Source organism: Thamnophis elegans, chromosome 4, assembly GCF_009769535.1.
Source record: "Thamnophis elegans isolate rThaEle1 chromosome 4, rThaEle1.pri, whole genome shotgun sequence".
NCBI lineage: Eukaryota > Metazoa > Chordata > Lepidosauria > Squamata > Colubridae > Thamnophis > Thamnophis elegans.
In genome coordinates, this window is record NC_045544.1 from 32356546 (window position 1) to 32377216 (window position 20671).

The following is a 20671-nucleotide window of genomic DNA, read 5'->3' on the forward strand; positions in this document are numbered from 1 at the left end:
TAGAAGATCTGCTGCTGCTGAATGACTAGGAGGTCCTAGCAGATACTGATAATACACTACTCTACTGGCCATGTTAGTGCTGCTAGCTACCTTAATTCTTCCAAAAATCTACTGAAGTTTCTTGCTACCTATCTCGTCCTTCGAACAACATCTTGAATCAAGCCTCTTGCTGTTCTCCATGTCACCTTAGCAGGTATTCCCTAGCTCCATGATGGTGAACCTATGACACACGTGCCTGAGGTGGTAAGCAGCACCCTCTCTGTGGGCACGTGAGCCATCACCCTAATTCAGCTCTGCTGCGCATGCGCACGCACCTCCCACCGACCAGCTAGTCTTCAGGGCTCTGCCGTGGGGGGGGGCAGGGTGCATGTGGGTGGGTGCAGGTGCATGCACGAGCCACACATGCATTACATTTTTGGGGGGGGGGGCACATGCGTGTTTTGGGCACTTGGTCCGGAAAAGGTTATCCATCACTGCCCTAGCTTATTCATAGTTTGCTATTGTTGACAAAGAGATGGTAAACCATTATTATAAGCAATAGTATCTGTTATCAGGAAGAACCTATGGTAGGTGTTCATTTTGAGAACAGCCATATGTGAAATGTAAAACATGGCCTTGCTCTAAGACGAAGCAAGAGAAAGAATATTCTTAATTATGTTATGGATCATCTGCAAACTATGTTTAACTAACTAACTAAATAGCATCCTGGAAGATCATGACTATGTTTACCTACAATACAAACGTTAAACTCTCGTGTTTTTCTTACCACAAAAATGACAGCCCATATGAAAAGTAACTCCTTTATCGTGTACATGAAACAGCATTGGAATATTATTTTACAATATATGTCCATCTATCTGACAACAAAACGAGCTGTGAATCAACAAGAGTATCCTTTTTTTTTTTTTTGGCATACTCAGTCTCATTGTAGTATTTGCTTGCTTTACTGCAGACTTGGAATGTTGCTCAAGAAGAAGAAAGCAAAAACCACGAAATACATTTTTCATTTGCAGTTTGTTGAAATGCAGCAATGTGCCTGATCAGTATGAGAAAGAGACCTTCAGAAGGAAAGGAAACACATTGGCTTGCTGCACCCCAAGACAAATTCTATTTGTGGCGGGAAGGGGAGAAGGGTGCATATGCCGTTCATCACCCAGAAGGGTAGCCAGGAAAACTCTGGCCATCAGCCAAGAGAATCATACACTATTTAGTCCATGTGTGCTTCAGATGTGCGCTCCTAATGGAACAACCTGGAGAGTGGGCAGAGGTCCTATTGGAGGTGCGATATACTCCTCTTCTCTGAGCAAACGCAACAGAATGTTCTTTTTATTCCGAGGCCAATGGTAGATATGAGTATTCTGAAGCCAGGTAGGCACATGTTCCTGTGGAGAAGGAAAAGTCAAAAAGAGAGAGAAGAATGTGGGTAGGAAAGAAGAGAGAAAGAAACAATATATAATCCCTCCTGATTTTGATAGCAGCTTTTGAGACATACTCACCATTAGAGTTACAGACTCCACATTTGACATGAGTTTCCCCAGTCTTCCTCGTATGTCTTTGCCAACAAACCAAGCAATTAATTAATTGCTGTGGATTTCTTTTCTGAACAATTTCAGTAATTCCTTGTGAAATCACTTGTATGAAGCATTTTCCCAGCATGTTTATTGCTTCTTACATCATTCAGCTTTAATGTTCTATAAATCTGCATTCCATAGTTATAATGTTGTGGTACAGTAGAGTCATGTACTGTAGCTTCCCTATAGCTCTGATAGCAAAGCTGCAGGAGGATCTTGACTAACCTACGCTAGATTATGGTAGTAACTTTTCCCAAGCAGATTAAGGAGAATTTATAAAGATGGTTCCTACATTTTCTTGTATGTGATATTACAAGGGGAATAGGAGGGCTGTTCTGTTTCCCTGAAAATAAGACCTCCCTAGGTAATAAGCCCAATCAAGCTTTTGAGCGCATGCGCTAAAATAAGCCCTCCCCTGAAAATAAGCCCTCCCCAAAAATATTGCAACACAGCAGCATCCATGAGGTGACCACACTCGCCGCCTCCTGCACCTCAAAAATAATAAGGCCTCCCCAAAAGGAAGACCAGGCCCTTATTTGGGGGGTTAAAAGAAAATAAGACCCTGTGTTATTTTCGGGAAAACACGGTAATATACAGATTTATAAATACAACAGCCTATTTGATTATGATTCTGAGCAGGATCACACCTCATGTTAAGTTATAACCAAACAAACAAGGATTCATGTTGTAACAAAGGAGAAGTCACAAAGGAAAAATGCAGCCTCTAGAATCCTCCCCCCCCCCAAAAAAAACCGTTTAAAAATGTTCAAAATGAAACAAAATAATTAATATATCAGCTTCTAAAGAAGGTAACAAAATGTTAGCAGGTACCAAAGAAAAGGCAAAACTAGTCAATTCCCATCTTGGCCATTTTTTAAAAAAAAACAATATGGGAGTATGTGTTTCACTAAGCAGTTGTGAAGAGCAAGGTCAAGGAACAGGTTTGTTTTCAACTGATACATTTTTTCTATATTTTGAATCAATTCAAATCTCCAGGGTCAGATAAACGTCATCCTAGGGTACTGAAAGATTTGCTGACGGTCTAATAGACTGTTCATAAAATGTGAAATTTGAGATAATGGGTAAAGTACCAAATGAAATGAGAATGAAAAATGTTTGTTAATAATGCTGAAATTACAGAGGTCAACATGGATTTGTCAACTATACTGCATCACTAGAAGAATAGTTTCCAAATCACTGGAACTAAGTTTATTTCATTATGCATTAATCAGACCCACCAGTTCTGGGCATTAGACTTTTAATCTGAATTCTTCTTAGATTAACTAGGAGGGATTCAGAAAAGACCAATGAAGTAGCATGGGAGTCTAGAAATGTAAACTGAATAAAAGGCATCGCAAAGTAGAAGGCCAAGACTTGTTCATTAATATCGCAGACAGCAGGACAAGTAATAATTTAAAATTATAAGAATACAAGAGTAGTTCGACAGAAGAATTAAATACCTAGAGGGTTGATGGTCTCTGTGTCACTAGATGTGATAGATATTAGATAGCCACATGTCACCAATGCTTTAATTTGAATTATTTCCAATTCTGTAGTTCTACACAATGAGATTCTGATCTACACAGTATGAGAACCTAGTTGGTGTGTAAATTTTTTTCCATATTCTGCAGGACAGATTTTGGGTACAGACTGAGAGTAGAAGTATCGTTTTGATATAAATTATAATTCTGTTTTAAGAGCATTCTGAAACATTTCTCAAAATTGTTACATAAAATGCCAAAAGAATTTTTACTTCACATTCCCAAATATTTTTTTCAAATGTTATATACCTAATTTAAATTTTCATCAAGAACCAAAATGGAATTATTCTGCCTTTGTCATATTACCTTTTTTGCATTGGGAAAGAGCACAGGAATGAATCTAAAGTTCATGCTTCCTTGCTGTATAAATTCAATTTGCATCTGAAAACATACAAAAGAATGAAAATTTGTCAACATTAATTTCAGATGTATGTGTTCTGATTTCTAATGTACAATGGCCTTCAGCTATAAACAGACTCATATCCCTACAGTAGCACACTGACACAATCAGATAGATTTATGTATGTTTTTCTTGGATTATGAATTGCATAGAAATCAGAGGGGCAAAAGTAGGTCGTGATCCAATGTTAGGCACATCACGTAAGTGCCCTGATCTGAGCAATATTGTTTTCCATTCTAGATTTTTGGAAGTAGGGGAGCCGGGGTGTACCAGTAAAGGAGAATATTTGTAGCTCAGGGTTGAAAGAAGGGATCCCTGGTGCTCTCTGAGCTTGGTTGCTTTCTTGCAGACGTTTCATTATCCGAACTAGGTAACATCAGTGCACTGATGATATTACCTAGTTTGGATAATGAAACATCTGCAAAAAAATAACCAAGCTCAGAGAGCACTAAGGAGCCTAGGTGTTAATTACCCCTTATCACTGAGCAACAGATAAATGTGTGCAAGATGCATATGCTGTTCTGTGAGGTTTATTGCTGCGTATTTTTGTTGGAAGGCCCTTGTCTTGTATTTATACACCTGTTGAATGCTACTGCATATGGACAATTGAAAGCAGAATTGTATTTCATTTCTGGAAGCTTTTCAATTACATTGCAGGGCTTATTCACTTACATCTGAATTTTTCTTTTAAGTATGACAATAGTAATGAAAATATCAATTGGATTTTAATCTGTAATAATCTTGCTTTAGAGATTGAGAGCAGATAGAGATTGGAATAGTCAGACAAGTCCAGTTTTATCTCTGGCTGAAATACCCCAGCCATAACGTATCACCAGTCTGATTTAAGCATTCATATGCTGCTTTAGTTTTCAGAGCATCAGCCATTTGCAAAACACTAAAAAGAATAAAGGAAGTTGGGACAACACATTACAACGTTGGCAGCAGGCTTGTCACTGCATCAAGGGCTAGGCCTCCTTGGGAGCCTAGAGAGAAAACACTAACTTCTATCAAAATCAGTGGAATGGGATCAAGACGTATGTGGCATTTGCTGAACTGTAGGACTGAAATATGTGTCAGAAAATATTCACTGCTAGTAAGGATCAAATAGCTTTTCCTCCCTTCTCTGCCTCTTTCCCCCACCACTGCCACAGAAGGGAGCTTATCTTTGCATGTCTAAAACACCGCCTTTCCTCCCGCTGCATGTATGGGTCTGCTCTCACTCTGTGATAAATCTGTCCTGTTGGAAGCTTTCGAGACAAGCCTGTTGTATAGCATTTCATTCCTCGCTGAAAGGGAGGAAGCTCTGTTGCAGTATATTCAATCTGATCTAGGAAACCCTAGAGAGAATCCTCACACATGTTATCAAGCTGAGTCTCTCTGGTAATCGAGAAGCCATAGGGAGACAAAGATCAAATGCTCAGAGAAAGAGAACACAGTAACTCAGGGGTGGATATGAAAGTGTAGCTAGAACAATTCCACAAAATACAATTCTGTTTGGGTTTTTTTCAGTCTGCCATCAGTGGGTTCCAGTGTGTGTGTGTGTGTGTGTGTAGCAGTTTTCTGTGTTCCACATGTTCAGTGCAGGCATAAGATATGTTCATATCATAGTCATATGTGGCAAGGCACAATGATGTTAAGATGCAAATGTCATCACTTGCCTCCCTTGCTCCCCAATGGGTACTTATAGATCACATGGCAGAGATTTGAACAGAGCTTGAAAGGATTTAAACAGGTCACAAAGCCACACATATAATCAACTGCATTTACAGAACATGGAGTTGCCGTGCCCTCTAAAAAGCACCGCAGAAAGCAAAGTTTTAAATACGAACAAAGCAGGGCTTAACCACAGCACAAACGCCAATTATTTGGCCGAAGAAGAAGAAGAAGCGGAAGAGTTCCTTTTGAAATGGCAAGCACGTGTCCTCACTCACCATCCTGTGGATGTACTTAGTATGTAAACCATGTTCGTCCTTGTCCAGCTGGGATTCAGCCCTTTCAACATCCTGTTTGTATTTTGGACTGATTGCTATGATTATCATTACGGTCTTCTGTCAGAAAGAGAAACACTTTTATGAAATCATAAAATGCAGCACAGTTGGGCAAAAACAGCTGGGAAAGCTGCCAGCTGGGACTTTACGTGATCTGATGTTCCTTGGAAGCATAAGGCAAGCCAGTTCCTTTTGGCAGTGAGACGGTACAGTATACATTGGAATTCCTCATACCAGATTTCCTGGATCTCCCATGAAGCACAATTTAATTTAACGGAGAGAGAAAATATTTTTCAGCATTGGCCGTGCTGAATCACAAAAAAAATCACCAACTCAGCCTATTGAACATAATTATGCCTACTGTACAAAACACAAACACACACACACACAGAGAGACACAATATGCATATTTATAACGTTGATTCTCACAGCTTGGAGTAGCTAAGAGGCTGTGGAAGAAATTAAATACCTTATTTTCAAGAGAAGCCACAAAATTAAAAACTTAGTTTTACGAGATAGATTTAAAAACAAACAAGCCATAATCACAAAGATCCTCCTTCCATAAAGGAGAATTCATACACGGTACTAATTCACACTGATTCATATACACTCTACTAATTCACACTGTGGCTTTACAAATGACTGTATCCTAACTGAAACCAGAAAGAGCATTGAAATTTATAGCAGGGCTAGGGGACGTTTTCTGCTTGGTAGAGCATGCTCTACTATATTATCATCTTCAGTTGGCTGAGGGGAAGACAAGACAGTAATGTAATAGGGAGATGAGACCAAAATTATCAGTTTGTTCTTTGGGGAATCTACAGTATGTGTCACTTTTGTAGGGGTATGAAGCTTACTGGAAGTGTAGCACATGCTTCCTTTTGTTTATCACTGAACACTGGCAGGTTGTTGACTTGGGGGATTTACCAGCCACTTTGGCTTGCACATTGTTGTGGCATAGATACAAAGCTTTGGAAACCGCCTTTTATCTATATGATTTCCTTATCTAGTCTTGCACGAGTACTAAGCCAACATATCAGTGGTGGGTTTCAAATATTTTTAGAACCTATTCTGTGGGTATGGCCTATTTTGTGGGCGTGGCTTGGCAGTCATGTGACTGGGCAGGTATGGCCAACTTGACATCACTCATGCACACTCAAGTCACATGACCACCCCCCAAGTTACTTCCGGGTCCACCGGTCGAACCTTCTCTCACCGGATCGGTAAATTTCACCATCCAGTTCTCCCGATCCGGTGCGAACCGGCAGAAACCCACCACTGCAACATATGCAAACGTATCTGTCCAGCATGCTGTTTCTAGCAACCGATAGATTTCTGGGTATCATAATCTTTTTCTTTCCAAGCAAGACCTGTCTATCTCATCAAATTGTTAAAGTGAGCAGAACCTGCGGCAGGTTCATGTAATGAATTAAGCAAAAGTTAAATCTTATTTGGTAAACCAAGCCCCAATAGCCTGGGTTTACATGGCCTACCCATATGAACAACTATAGGTTAGTTCAACATGTAAATCACGTTCTCTTGGCAGTCCACTGCTGCTCATATGTTACTTTGAACGTAATCCAAAATATACAACATAGCTAATTGATGTGCTTGATATATGTTTTTGTTCACTCTTTATCTCTCTTCCCCCGCTCTCTCCTCACACACACATACATTCCTTTACATAACACAGACAAGATGGATAGCTCATTACTCAGAGAAAGATTCCTCAAAATGCTCAGCAAAGGAATATTACTGATAAAAAGAAAGCCAGCTTTCTTCTCTCAGTTGCTTCCATTTTAAATTCGAGGAAAGGGGAGGGAGACAAGGCAGGAAAAATATTAATAAGTAAGCCACGTGTAAAGGAGAGAACAGATTCTTATTTTAGTTCATTGTGCCTTAGGAAGCAACCTTAAGTATTCCATGCACGAAAAAAGTGCAAGATTAACATTTTATCTTTACTTACATCACTTAGATAACGTTCCATCCACTTGATAATATCAATTCCTCGGATGGTGTCCTCAAATATGTCAATCTGTTAAAAAGTGAAAATATTAATATGATTTCTTTAGCACTGGCTGCTCTCTAGGAGGCTACTTTAACCTTCATGCAACATTGGCATGCTTTCCAAACAGTTTGATTTAAGAAGCTTTCAATGCAAATATAGTTACACCAACAATACTGTCCATTAAAAAAAAATCCTACGTTTAGTACAGCTTGGTAAAAATTTTGTAATTCATATCACAATGGAGAAATTGGTTAGATCAACTTGATTCATCCTGGAAAAAAAACCACTTGTGTGATAAGGCCTTGCCCACTTTGCACCTGTGCCATCCCCATGATGACCTCATCTGCCCAAAAAGTTATACTCACCTGTCGTAACTCATGGTTTACAAACCACAGTGCTCGAATTCACACATTTTGCCAAAACTATGAGTGTCGTGTTAAAATACTGCATACTGTTTCGACCCAACCAGGATCTTTAGGAGTCCCAGAAAATGGCCTTCCTTTGGTCATGGACAAAAAAGGAAGCTCTTGTTAGAATGAGCCAAATTTGTTGCCTCCATAGATTGCAAAATGCCAGGCCAACTTCTGCCATTACACATCATGAATTCGTATCTACCATGTCAAGAGTATGTTTCACTCAGTCTTGGAGGAAGATGTTCATAAACTTACTGCCACGGAAGAATAAAATATAAAGAGTAATTCTTGACATGAAAATAGGTCTGTTCCTACTAATATTGAAGTCAACCTCTCTGAATGTTGTTCACACATCCAGAGTGCTGCTGGAGACACCTTTTATAAATAAGTTACAATTTTTATTTCTTACATCACTTCCAGTCAATACATTCACTTTAAATTCACATTTACATGTATTACTTAAATGAAATTTATGTCGCTTTTTAATATAATATTCATTATGAAATATACAATATTTAGGCAGGCAGGCACATTCAAAACAAACAATACCACTTTGAATTTAGAATTGCCTCTCTTCAGATATTCACACTTTTTCTCTTTGCAGTGCAGCAGGCATCCAGAATAAAATACTTACCGCAGTCTGAAATCCATTCACAAATAAAAAGTTCACAAATTTCATGACCTCCACAGCTGCGTCCACAGAATAGGTTATAAAGACTTTACCTAGGAGAAGTATAATTATCAATAAATAAAACAGGTGTGCTTGGTGAAACAAAAGAGTTCTGAATTCCAAAAAATTCACAAAGGCAGCCTACCATGAGTAGCTGCAAGACGATATGCTGCAGAGAAGGTGGCAGGTGTGGCCAAGAGGCCCTTTGTACATCTAGTGCCGTCAATTTCATCCTTCCTGGACCAGGAGATTCTCCAAACAGTCGCTAATGCCTTGGCCACCTCACAAGTGGACTATTGTAATGCATTCTACACAGGGTTGACCTTGAAGGCTACTTAGAAGGTACAGCTGGTCTAGCATGCAGCGGTACAGACAGCCGTGGGTAGAGTGCATTATGCCATTGTGACCTTACTGCTCCATGAGTTTTATGTCTTACCCATTGGCTTCTGGGTGCAATTCATGGTGCTGGTTACATCTCAGAACTGATGAGGCTCAGGAAGTATTAAAATCTGGCTATTCTGCCACATTTGGGAGAAGGTTGATGGTTGAGCCTACTGCATGAAGGAGGGGATTGTTAATACCATTTACGACAGTTGCAGTTTGCCGGGGTCATGTGATCCCTTTTGTGACCTTCTGACAAGCAAAGTCAATGGGGAAACCAGATTCACTTAACAACCGGGTTACTAATTTAATAACTGCAATGGTTCACTTAACATCTGTGGCAAGAAGTATCGTAAAATGGAGCAAAACTTACTTAATAAATGTCTCACGTAGCAACACAAATTTTGGGTTATAAGTCAAGGACTACCTGTCTATTGTCCACCTCTATCTAAAAAGACGTTGTACTAGGGCCTCTGTTTACAGAAGAAGAAGCAACAAGATAAAATCTTTTTTGGTTTTCCTTCAGCTTTTTAAAACTTTGTCCCTGCCTGTGTTTTTAATCCTGTTCTTTGAGTGTTTCTCTTTTCATTTTGCAAGCACAAAGAGACACCCAGAGTCCTGTGCTGAATAGGCTAGCTACAGTATATAAATCAGAAAGATTTATAGGAAAGTCTTTCAAGCTTTTTGCTAATATAGCTCTACAAATCTCTCAATCAGTAGAAGAACTCAATAATGCAAAAATGGTATTTGATACATATTATGGGGGTGGGGAAAGGGCAATGATCCTTACTTATTTCCAGCAAGTAAATACAGACAAACAACTAACAAACAACTAACAAACTAACAAAACTAACAAACAAGAAAGAGCAGAAACTTACGTAGCTCTTCAGGCAAATTGCTGGTCCTCAGTGTCCCTCTGGCTGCAGAATTAGTCAGGGGCCTTGGGATAGCCCCAGAGGTGGTCATACTGCCAGACTGAGCCATGGAATCAAAAGGAAATCTCTCTACGCCCTCATGGGCACCGTGTATTTTGAATGGTGCGTTATTCTCAAGCATCTGATTCTGAAACTGGTCACTGAGGAGAGAAAGAAAAACCACTTTAAATTCTGAAAATGTTCAAATCTCATGATTCTAAGTACAGGTTCGGTGTCCTTTCTTAATAATAAAGGCATAACGATTCTCTGTGTTCAGAAACAGCTGGGGAAAACTGCATTTATAGGTGAGGGAAGATTAAGGACCCCACCCAAAAGCTTCTTTTATTCTAAAGTGAAAAATGAATGAATTAAGCTTTCTCCTATTTATTGAAACAGAATTGGGGCAGATTCGACTTAAACCAGTCTGCCACCATTTGTAATTGGGGCCTGCCAGGACTGAAGATGCTCAGGGATGGTGCAAGACTGCAATCAGAAATCCTAATGACTTCAACAGAGTTTGTTGCTCAAAATAAGGATGGGAGGCAGTGGTATCAATACATCTTGAAGTATACTTTCCATATGCCAAGTGTATCCAAGCTCTTGAAAAGACCATCAGGATCTTAAAAGAAGCCTGCCACTGGCATTTTTACTTTTTTGATTTCAATTATTTCTTTTGTTCTTTTGTTTATTATCTTAAAAATTTTAAAGAAATCCTGAAGCATTCGATAGGAATCCGAGATCTCCTCTTCCTGTGGGATAAAAACAGTTCTGCAATTTCAATCAATCCTGAAGTCAGGGTTACTGTACCCGCTAATCCTTTGTGAAGTGGGAATTGTAAATCATTTCAAAACTCCATTACGGTTTGGAGCAGGAAACACATGTATGTTAGTCACTATCTGCCCTGCATCGCCTCATTCATTTCAAATATACTTTGTTCCTTGGAAAAGCAGTAGTATACAATATGTGGGCACGCAGACATAATCCTTACTATGCAAGATGAATTGTCTATGTTGAAGAACAATGTTTACAATCTAGTTCCAAATTGTGTAACCTGCAGTTGTCAGTGGTCATGTGGCCCTCAAACTAGTTTCATGGGAGATGATAAGATGGTGTGTGTAATCCTACATTACTACAAACTCCACCCACTTTCAATTCCAAATCTACCCACACTCTGGTTGTTATGACTGGTTGTCTGATGCCATAATTTAGTGAGTCTTCATAATTTAGTTATTAGATAGAGGCTAGCTCTGGGTGAATAATCCAAAGAGGCAGGAGAAGAGAAAGCACTACATCTAGAAAACCTGGAAGCTAACAAGGAGAAAGACATGTAATTACTGAACCTGGAACAGAAACAAAGTATATAAGAATTATTTGGTTTCCCTGCCAGAAATCAGTTAGGCCTGTGAGAAGCAGCAGAGATTCATATCAACAAGGCAACAAGCCTGGGAAGACCATTCAATTTGCCTCAGTGAAATGACTAGGGAGGTTTTAAATTACTTTAGGCTTATATACATTTCGTAGATGACCTCACAGCAATAAATTACTATACTCTTGAGGTGAGAAATTTAGAGAAAGAGGCAAAAAAGGTTTGCAGTTTCATTCAGAACCTTTAGATCATGGGTATCAAACTCCATCGTGTCACTTAACGTATTGTGACTCTTTTGCCTTTGCAGAGCCGGGGAGGGCGTGGCCTGCGTTACACACCCGGCCCATTTGACACCCCAATACACTAATGTAATTTATCCACTAATGACTTACTGTGTCTTGAAGACTCATCCAATCAAAAGTTGTGTCAAAATAACAGCAATGACAGTCTTTATATCTGATCAATCATGGCCAAATGAAGACTTAATTTAAACAATGAAATGGCCAAATGCAATTTAATGGCACATTAATTATTGTAAGTGAATTTGTACTTTTGCCCATTTCTAGTATTCTGTTTTACTCTAAGTCAGTGACTTAGTAAATTTAAGCTTGTCTGAATCTGAAGCAGCCATTCTTCATATATTTGGAACAAATAATGACTAAGTTAGGCAGTAGTTTTCAATTCTGGTTCACAGTAACTATAAATGGAACCTCTTTGTATATATACTTAGCCTCAGGTGAGCCATCAGCCTTGATTATAGGAGCAAATGAGATGGCAGGTGTGTTGATATTATCCAGGCAAAGGTTAGCATGCCGCTCATATACACAGGATGCTAAAATAATCATCATTAGCTTTGCCTGCAAAAAATAAAATAAGCTCCAAGGTTGGAAAATACTTACTGAAATCTCTGAAGTCCTTCGGAAGAGCTTTCCCCCTGAGGCAGTCTTTCTTCATTACACTTGGGTCCATGTGGACTAGAATAATGCGGGATTATTTGCTGCGCAGGGCGGGTGACTCTTGCACAAGGGCCAGGAAGAGGAAGCTGCACTTGAGGTGAACGTGCAAAATGTTGGTAGGGGGTTTGCCCATCTAAACATAACAGAAAATAAAAATTCAGGCTATTGTATAAGTGAGACTCCTTTCCATAACAGGTAAATAGATGGTATAGGCCAGCGATGGCAAACCTTTTTTGGCTCGCGTGCCATAAGCGGGGGGAGCGCAGGGGGGTCGTGCGTGGGCATGCCGCACCCATTATGCAATACGCGATCCCCCCAGTGCGCATGCGCGCATGACAGGTACTCCCCCCATTTTTTTGCATGCTTTTTTTTGCCCTCCCCAGGCTCCAGAGGCTTTATGGGAGCATGGAGAGGGCGAAAACAGCTTCCCCCACACCCCCTTGAGGCCCTCCGGAGGCTTCAGGAGCTTCCCTGAAGCCTCTGGAGCACAAAAAAAACCCAGCCCTGTGGACAAACCGGAAGTTCGGGAATGGACTTCCAGTTTGCTCATAGGGCCGTTTTTAGTCCTTCGGACGCTTCAGGGATCTTCAGAAGGCTTCTCTGAAGGTTCCAGAGGACTAAAAACGACCCTACGAGCAAACCAGGACTGAAAAATGCCTTTAAAAAAACACCTCCCGTGCCCTGACAAATGGCTCCGTGTGCCACCTGTGGTACGCGTGCCAGAGGTTCGCCATCCGGGATATAGGCAGTCCTCAATTTACAACAGTTCATTTAGTGACTGTTTGAAGTTACAACAGCAAAAAAAAATTGATATGATCATTTTTCACACATGCAATCATTGCGGCATCCCTATGGTCATGTGATCAAAATTCAGACTGATTCACATTTATGATAGTTACAGTGCCCTGGGGTCAAGCAATCACCTTTTGCAACCTTCTGAGAAGCAAAATCAATGGAAAAACTAGATTCCCTTAACAACTATGTTACTAACTTAGTAACTGCAGTGATTCACTTAACAAATGTGGTAAGAAAAGTCATAAAAAGGGGTAAAATTCATTTAAAAAGGTCTCAGTAACAGAAATTTTGGTCGTAAATCAAGGACGACCTGTATGATGGCATGATCAAACTGGATGCATTCCTTGTACCAAGACATGGTTTTATTTATTCACATTTTATTGACTAAACCCCACATGCAACTCACTAAGGCTGCACATGGCTCAAAAACAATTCGGAAGAAGTGCTTGGGATTCCTGCAAGCACAGCATCCCTTTGCTATTCATTAAATTACGCATGGCATTAAATATAGTAATGTCACACATTAAGATTTTCTTAATTGTAGCTTATTGAATAATCTGGGTTGGCTGGAATCACTTGATTAAGGATGCAGTAATGAATTCATACAACATATGAAATCAAACCCCAATAAATTACAACATTACACTTAAGTATGACAAAAAACCAGTCAATAAGGACAACCATTTTACAAAAATGCAGTAAATGCATGTGTACCAGGGGAAACACCATTTATGACCAATGAGCTTACATGGATTCTGGCGGTACATATTCTGATTGTAGTATCTTGGATGCCATTGAGCTTGTGGTGAATTATAAAGATGGGGCATCTGTGGAAATAAAGGGTATGACTGAGAGTCCATCTGTGGATATTCTCTGGACCTCAGAGACCTTGGAAGGTCTTGTATGTTCAAAACAGAAGTAAAGGACAAGGGAAGTTCAGGTTGTCCAATGCCCAGAGGATCCTGAGGCTGAGAATCATATCCTGCATCTTCTGTCCTTAGGTCTACTGGCACCCTATTATCATGCTGCCAGTTGGGCTTTACGTTTTCCTGATTTTCACCAAATGAATGCTGGGATATTTCAGATGAACTTCTTTGCAAATTACTAGAATTGTGCCCAATGTCAAGAGAATCAGCTGATGGTTGAGACCTCAAGAGCTGGTTTGTTTTGTGTTGAGGCAAATGATTACATTCTGAACGATCTGTTGAATTGCTGGATGGGCCAGGAAATTGTCCTCTTCTAGAATCATAGGTATCTTCTGGAAGACTATGGCCATAAGCTTCCAGTATGCTATTATTATAATTGATATGGTCAAGGTGCTTATAGAATCCTAGTTGCCCATATATCGGATGAGATGTTTGCGGTGGATAAGATCCCATAGGCATTGAGTTATTTATAACTTCTACAGAAGGGTTCGAAGCCTCTTTCAGTGAATGTTCTGGAAATGGAGACCAATCAATAGTTTCATCCACTTCAACTGGAATACTTCGACTCATTGTAGCACCTAAAGTGGGGAGGGGGGGGAAATATACAGTATAAAAAAGGTTTATTATTTACTCTGCATAAATGTATCTAATTCAGATGTGGTCCCAGCAATAAAATGGGAAATCTGAGACATGGAAGCAACACATCTGGAAGAATATAACATCCTTCCATTCCCCACTATCCTGTCAGCTTCTACTGAAGAAGCTTCTTGAATGAGAAGTGAAATGTCTTCAAAAGAAAAAACAAGAAAGTCCAGTTGCCTCCTGAAAAAGCACCTTGAACTGAGAATGACTGAGAATCTCTACAGAATCTGGAAGATGAGGTAAAGTTGGAATTGGCTGAATGTCAGGGTTCCAAATAGCATCCGAAATGAAATCAGAGTCTGAGGCAAAAGATTCCTCAAAGTTCCAATTTGGCACATCTGGGAAAACCCAAATCTAAAAGCTTCCCACCCAGTTGAAAGTTCAAGATCCTGCTCCAACATCCACAAGTTCATCACATGGTCCAATCTCCCACTGCCATGAAGACAGATTCCTTCCATCCAGTTCCTGCCAGGTGCAGAGACAAAAACGACCTTGAGTGTCTAAGAAGAATGTTATTATGGCTACATATCACCAAACTCCTTATAATCCCCCCTCCCATTTTTCCACACTAGAAAGTAGACAGTAGAAAGTGTAGCAGGCCTGAAGTCCAAAAGAAAAGATGGCTTGTAGGCATGACACTGAATTGTATTACATAATTGGGCATCTTATGGTAATACTTTAAAAAGATGACTGACTTGGCCAACGCTTGCCTAGATACCTGAAAGAATTTAGATTGTCATAGTTAGAGCTTTGATTGCTCCCTTCACCATAGTTCTTTATTCCATCCAATCCTTAGGACCTAGTCAGTGGACCAGTGGAGGGAACTGAGCTGGCAAAACCTTCCTGCAAGGTTTTTGAGAGGCTGAAATTTTCTAACGCATTTGACATAATTCATCCGGTTCAAGATTAGACAACCATGATCTGTTTTATCATCCGTGGTTCGGTCTGAATAAAAGGCTCTGCAAAGTGGCAAAACAAAACACTAACCTTGTAAGGATGTCATTTCAATATCCTGTAGGAAATCTATGGAAATAAATACCAAGTGCAAATGGTAGCTAAGGGTGAGGGGTGGGGGGGAGGAAGAGAAAATATAAATCATAACATAAATAAACAATTATGGTCATCATTCACAGAATAGATTTAGAAAAAGATTTATTTCCATAAAAATATGCTCGTTCCCAATTTCCACTCATTGAAATGGCTGAAAGAGGAGATGTGGGATAAAAATAATGCCTTATTGCTTTATGATTAATTGTATCATGCTCTGAGATCTACTGATATAGCTTGTGTGATATTCAAATAAACAAGTATTTTAAAACACTTTTCCTTACCTTAGAGTTCTTCAGATGTTTGGGAACCACAACAGGAAGAGGAAGGAATATGGGTGGGGTACGCTCCCTGCCTTGAGTTACCTATAAAGTAATAAAGACAGGGTAAGAATACAATAAATAATTTTCAATCAACAGAATGCTTTTATGGAGACATTGAAAAACATATATTCTTTGAGTTGTTCTTTTGGTAGGCCTGGACAGCAATATAGGGCATTGCAGGCCAAAGCAACTAGACACAGGGACATTTTTTTTCCTTCAAGCCATCACTGCTGAACACCTAATTCTCACAGGGCTGTCTAATGTCTCAGTGTATTTACTCATATAGTATGGCTGTAGTATTATTTATCCTTATTATCTTCTTTATTCCCCCTTCTTATTGGTATTATTATTATGATTATCATTGTTCTGTTGCTTCCATGCACACTGAGAGCTTCTGCACCGGAGACAAATTCTTTGTGTGTCTGATAATCACACTTTGTCAAATACAGTATTCAATTCAATTGTATCTAAGCTTGTTGTGATGTGTGGCTAAAATATTCATCATCAAGTTCCCAACTTCAAAATTGCACATGCATTTTTAAACTCAGAGTCAGTTGACTTCTATAGCCGTGATGGCGAACCTGTGGCACGCATGCAAGAGGTGGCACTCAGATCCCTCTCTATGGGCACACACGCCATCACCAGCTGCTCTTCTGGTTTCCTGTGTGCATGTCTTCGCGAGCACCAGATTGCCGGAAGATGGCCTAAAAAAGGCCCAAAAAATGCCCTAAAACCAGGCTGAGGACGTTTTCCGGCCTTTTTTGGGCCATTTTTCAGCCAAGAAAATGGCCTGAAAACAGGCATATGCACGCCAGCTAGCTGATCTTTGGGTTTCTGGTGCTCTGGCATGCACACACATTCCGGTTTCGGCACTTGGTGCCAAAAAGATTCACCATCACTTCTCTATAGTATCATAAAAATCAATGAGGTATATGCTTTGAGATGCAATGGGAGCTCCTACTTTCAGTTTTCTAAATATATTTTAAAAAGCAACTGCATGATCCCTGATTCACACAGGACTGTATGCGGGCTGGAGAATTCTAGGAATTGGAAGTCCACACATCTAAAGTTTCCAAGATTGAAAAAGACTGCACTAGACCAACTAGTTCCTTTCCCCACAAACTCCCACCACACAGAAGCAGCAAGGGAAAGGAAATCTTCAGGCTTAGGATCCTAATAAATGGAGTGTGAGTTTCTCCATTCTGACCTGTGCAGCTCTCTGGTCCAAAAATCAATTCATTTCATTTGAGGAAGCACATGTTCTTCATGGTTAATTTTCTTGCCAAGTTTGGAAGAATAACAATGAGTTCCAGTAGAGCTGACTTCAAGTATTTCTTCAAACCTTGCTTCAGTTGCATAAAGGGGAAAATTCAATAATGAACTGAAACAACTCCAAATTATTTATTTTTACTTTTTGCAGAAGAAAAACAGCTGAGAGTGATTTTAAGACAGCAAGAGTTCTATACATTTTAATATCAAGTCACTTCCACAATTCCAGAAATTTTTTTAAAATGTATTTATTTCTACAGGGGTAAGGGTCACCCCTTCAACGAAACTTCGTAAGAAATAAGCTGAATCAGAAAACTATTCTGAGTCTCTGAAGTATCAGGTTAAATCTCATCCTGACCCAAACAGTTGCAGCATTTTAAAAATATAAAGGAGAAAATAAAGCATATTTCTCTATACTGTATTGTCACTTTCTCATTTCCACTCCTTCAGTCATCTTATAATCCAATTCCTACAAAATTAAACAGAAATGAAGAATACAATAGACATACGCCTAGCAAGTCCACATATATATAGTGTTGACATATAATCCCAAAAGTTGGGCTTACAAGCCTTACATCTATATGGACTGTAAAACTGCCACATCTGAGCAAGGAAGCAATGTTACTCTGTAGTATTTAAGAATACTTTAAATTTCGTTTTTCCTTTCCTTGTCTAGAATTATCCAACTCAAGAATTTTGGTAGGCAATCCTGAAGGCCTTCCACAAAGTCAGAGGCAGAAATCTCACCCCCTTACAAGCAAAAACACCCAGCTGTGGAATCTGTGCATCCTACATCTGCCCTGTCAGTATGGCTGAAGGCAGATGAAACTCCAGGGATGGGGGGGAAGTGTTTCCGCTTGGCTCAGATACCAGCAGACAGCAGCAGTGTACACATTTAAATGATTGCTGGATAATGAATCCAATCAGGCTGTCAAGTGGGAAAGGGGAGAGGAGTCAAATAAGATAATTTGTTTGGGTAATTTGCCCTGAATGAGTCCATATTAAGTTTGTAATTCATATCCAATCATGGCCAGCATTTTGGAAGGAAGAAGAAGGGGGGGAACCAGAATCCCTTCTGCTCCAACTATTTGTGCATTTCTTAAGACAATTTGAACCTCATTAAAATCTCTGTACTTTCCCTTTTAAAGGCATGCGTCAGCCTATGAAATCTCCAAAGAACAAGGCTGACTAAACTCCCTCTGTTTTTGATTAAATCTTTTCTGACAGTAGAGAAGAAGAATGTGGAGTAACACATGGCAAGCTAGGTAGATTCCAGCTTCAAAGGCCACGCTGTTAGCTGAAACAGCTAGGAAATAGGAAACAGGGAGGGGGTGGGTGGTCAGACGGTAGGGCCAGCCTGAGCTTGTAACAGCATACTTGTTGAGAGAGAAATGCAATTCAGTCTACTTTTTTCAGCAAAAGCATTCTTCCTAAATTAGAATATGAAAAGAGAGCCACAGCCTAACTGATGTTCCCTTTTCCCTCATTTTAATTTCAACTATTGTACTATCAATTTGGGATTTTTCACATAAGTAGATGATAGTTCTAAACCTGAAGAGAGAAGGAGTGGGATACAGAGTTGCCTTAAAGTGGTGCCAATCATAGCATGGCTGATAAGAAACAGGGCTGGAAAATTCATACTGAGGCGCCACCACTAAGAAGGTTCTGCTCCTGATACCCATCAATATAGGGACCCGTCTAATAGGGGGAGACCACTGGGACTTACTCCCTAGCTAACACATCAAGGCTTAACTTCCTTTTCTGTTTAAGTGGTAAAAGAAGATATGAATAGAAAACCTTGCACACCTCACTAAAACAGGCAGTTCATTGTTTTCTGTTCAGGCAATATATGTAGGCACTCAGAATATTCTTGGAGTTGGATGATCTTAACAAATCCAACAAATAAATAAATCCCAACCATGATATATTTACATTCTCAAAATGTCACCAGCCTCTCAAGGAGATATGTTGCAAGTTCATTTTTTGAGTAGTATTTTGGCAACAAATCAGAGAAGAAACATAATCTACTCTACGCGTATCCTTAGGAGGGTTATTTCATACATTAAAAACAGCTTTGCATATTAATCCTCTTGTAGAAGAGAAGCAGGTTGGGGACAGAGCCTCCTAGAGAAAATCTATCCAGGGGTGGCTGTGACCCCGGCTTAATGGCACATAATCAATCAAACTTAGACAATTCTGGGCCAACTCCATGGAATCTACAAGAGGCAAAGCCATTGTAGTTGGGCCTCCCAGCCATTTTTCAGTTGACAACACAGATTTATTGGCAACAGAATCACTGTGTCTGCGTTTTCAAAGTGCTCTTATGGCCTGAGATAATTCACGGGGGAGCCCAAGGTCTCACTCCCAACTAGCCTGCTGCAGCCGGAGTAAATCAGGAGTCAGGAAGGGAAATGAGGCCCCAGCTGAGAAAAACAAGAGCAGCAGTGGAAAAAGTGGGCCAACAGCGACAGCCAAATAGATGAAGGAGGGGAGCTTTTAACAACTCACCTTTTAAACCCCAAAGGGGATCAGCAGGACAGGGCAGACCACCTGGCCGCCTGGTGTCGTCCGTCCTTCTCTTCTCCCCCCACCAGATTGTCCCTCCTTGAGGTTCTCCTTGCTTCTTCCCTCCTCCCTTGCTCTGCCAGGTAAGTTGCCGAACAGGCTCCTCACCAGGAAGTAGATGCGTGTATGCAAATCGCGGAAATAAAGCAGTGTCGGACGGCTCATTTTGAAGAAGTCAGTAGGGCTGTCAGAGGAGAGGAAGTGCGACTGATAAATACCGGAGGAGGAAGCGTTTGACTAGAGAGGGTGGCTCAGGCGGCGAGGTTGGGTCCCTTAGCTTTCAAGCTGGAGAAAGGGGACCCGGAGCGGGGCGTCCAGATTTCAAATCGGCAATCGACACGCCCGCCACAGGAGCCGATTCCTGCCCTGCCCTTTAGGAACAAGAGCCGGGAAAAGTTCCCGTTTAATCCTTCTACTGTGCAACTTTAACGACCGACACGAGGCTTTTCTAATCAGGGATCGGACAGAGGTTAAAATTGGTAATAGGCACTGATGGGCATTTTTTTTGGCGACGTAGTAGTCTGTCGTCATGAAAAAAAAAATGCCGTCAAAAAGCAAAGGATTACATTTATTTAGTTTGTCAAACATGTAAAAGATAACCGGTATAAGTATAAGCGTAAATATGAAGACAGTAAAATGGGTACGAATAAATGGAGACAGTAGGACAGGGACGGTAGGCACGCTGGTGCGCTTATGCACGCCCCTTTGTTGCAGTATATGCGACCTCATAACTGTATATGTTACAAGAATCTGAAGGACTTGGTCATATGAAAGCTACCAGACCCGAGTTGCAAAAATCTGCAAGGCTAGGAGCATGCAGAAAAGTGTCTGTATAAATTCTCAGTCATGCAGGTCATGGTTGTCCCAAAGGTGCTTTTTCGAGAGGCATCCTGAAA

The 20671-nt window shown here is 40.3% G+C and overlaps 1 protein-coding gene across 6 annotated transcripts; it reads right to left on the reverse strand.

Annotated features, from left to right (window-relative positions):
• Positions 1-786: 786 nt before the first annotated feature.
• TRAF3IP2 (TRAF3 interacting protein 2) lies at positions 787-20071 on the reverse strand. Of its 6 annotated transcripts, XM_032216211.1 has the most exons (11): positions 19719-20070; positions 15903-15983; positions 15559-15626; positions 13752-14507; positions 12152-12341; positions 9851-10047; positions 8556-8644; positions 7467-7535; positions 5444-5560; positions 3419-3493; positions 787-1382 (listed from the first exon to the last, which is right to left on the reverse strand). In XM_032216211.1, the coding sequence occupies exons 3-11, from the start codon at positions 15572-15574 to the stop codon at positions 1224-1226; spliced, it is 1668 nt and encodes a 555-aa protein (XP_032072102.1). In that variant the 5' UTR covers positions 15575-15626; positions 15903-15983; positions 19719-20070; the 3' UTR covers positions 787-1223. The 6 variants fall into 6 exon arrangements, 5 of the variants coding, with proteins under 5 accessions (XP_032072102.1, XP_032072103.1, XP_032072101.1 ...); XM_032216212.1 differs by lacking the exon at positions 15559-15626; XM_032216210.1 differs by having other exon boundaries at positions 15559-15983.
• Positions 20072-20671: the final 600 nt, after the last annotated feature.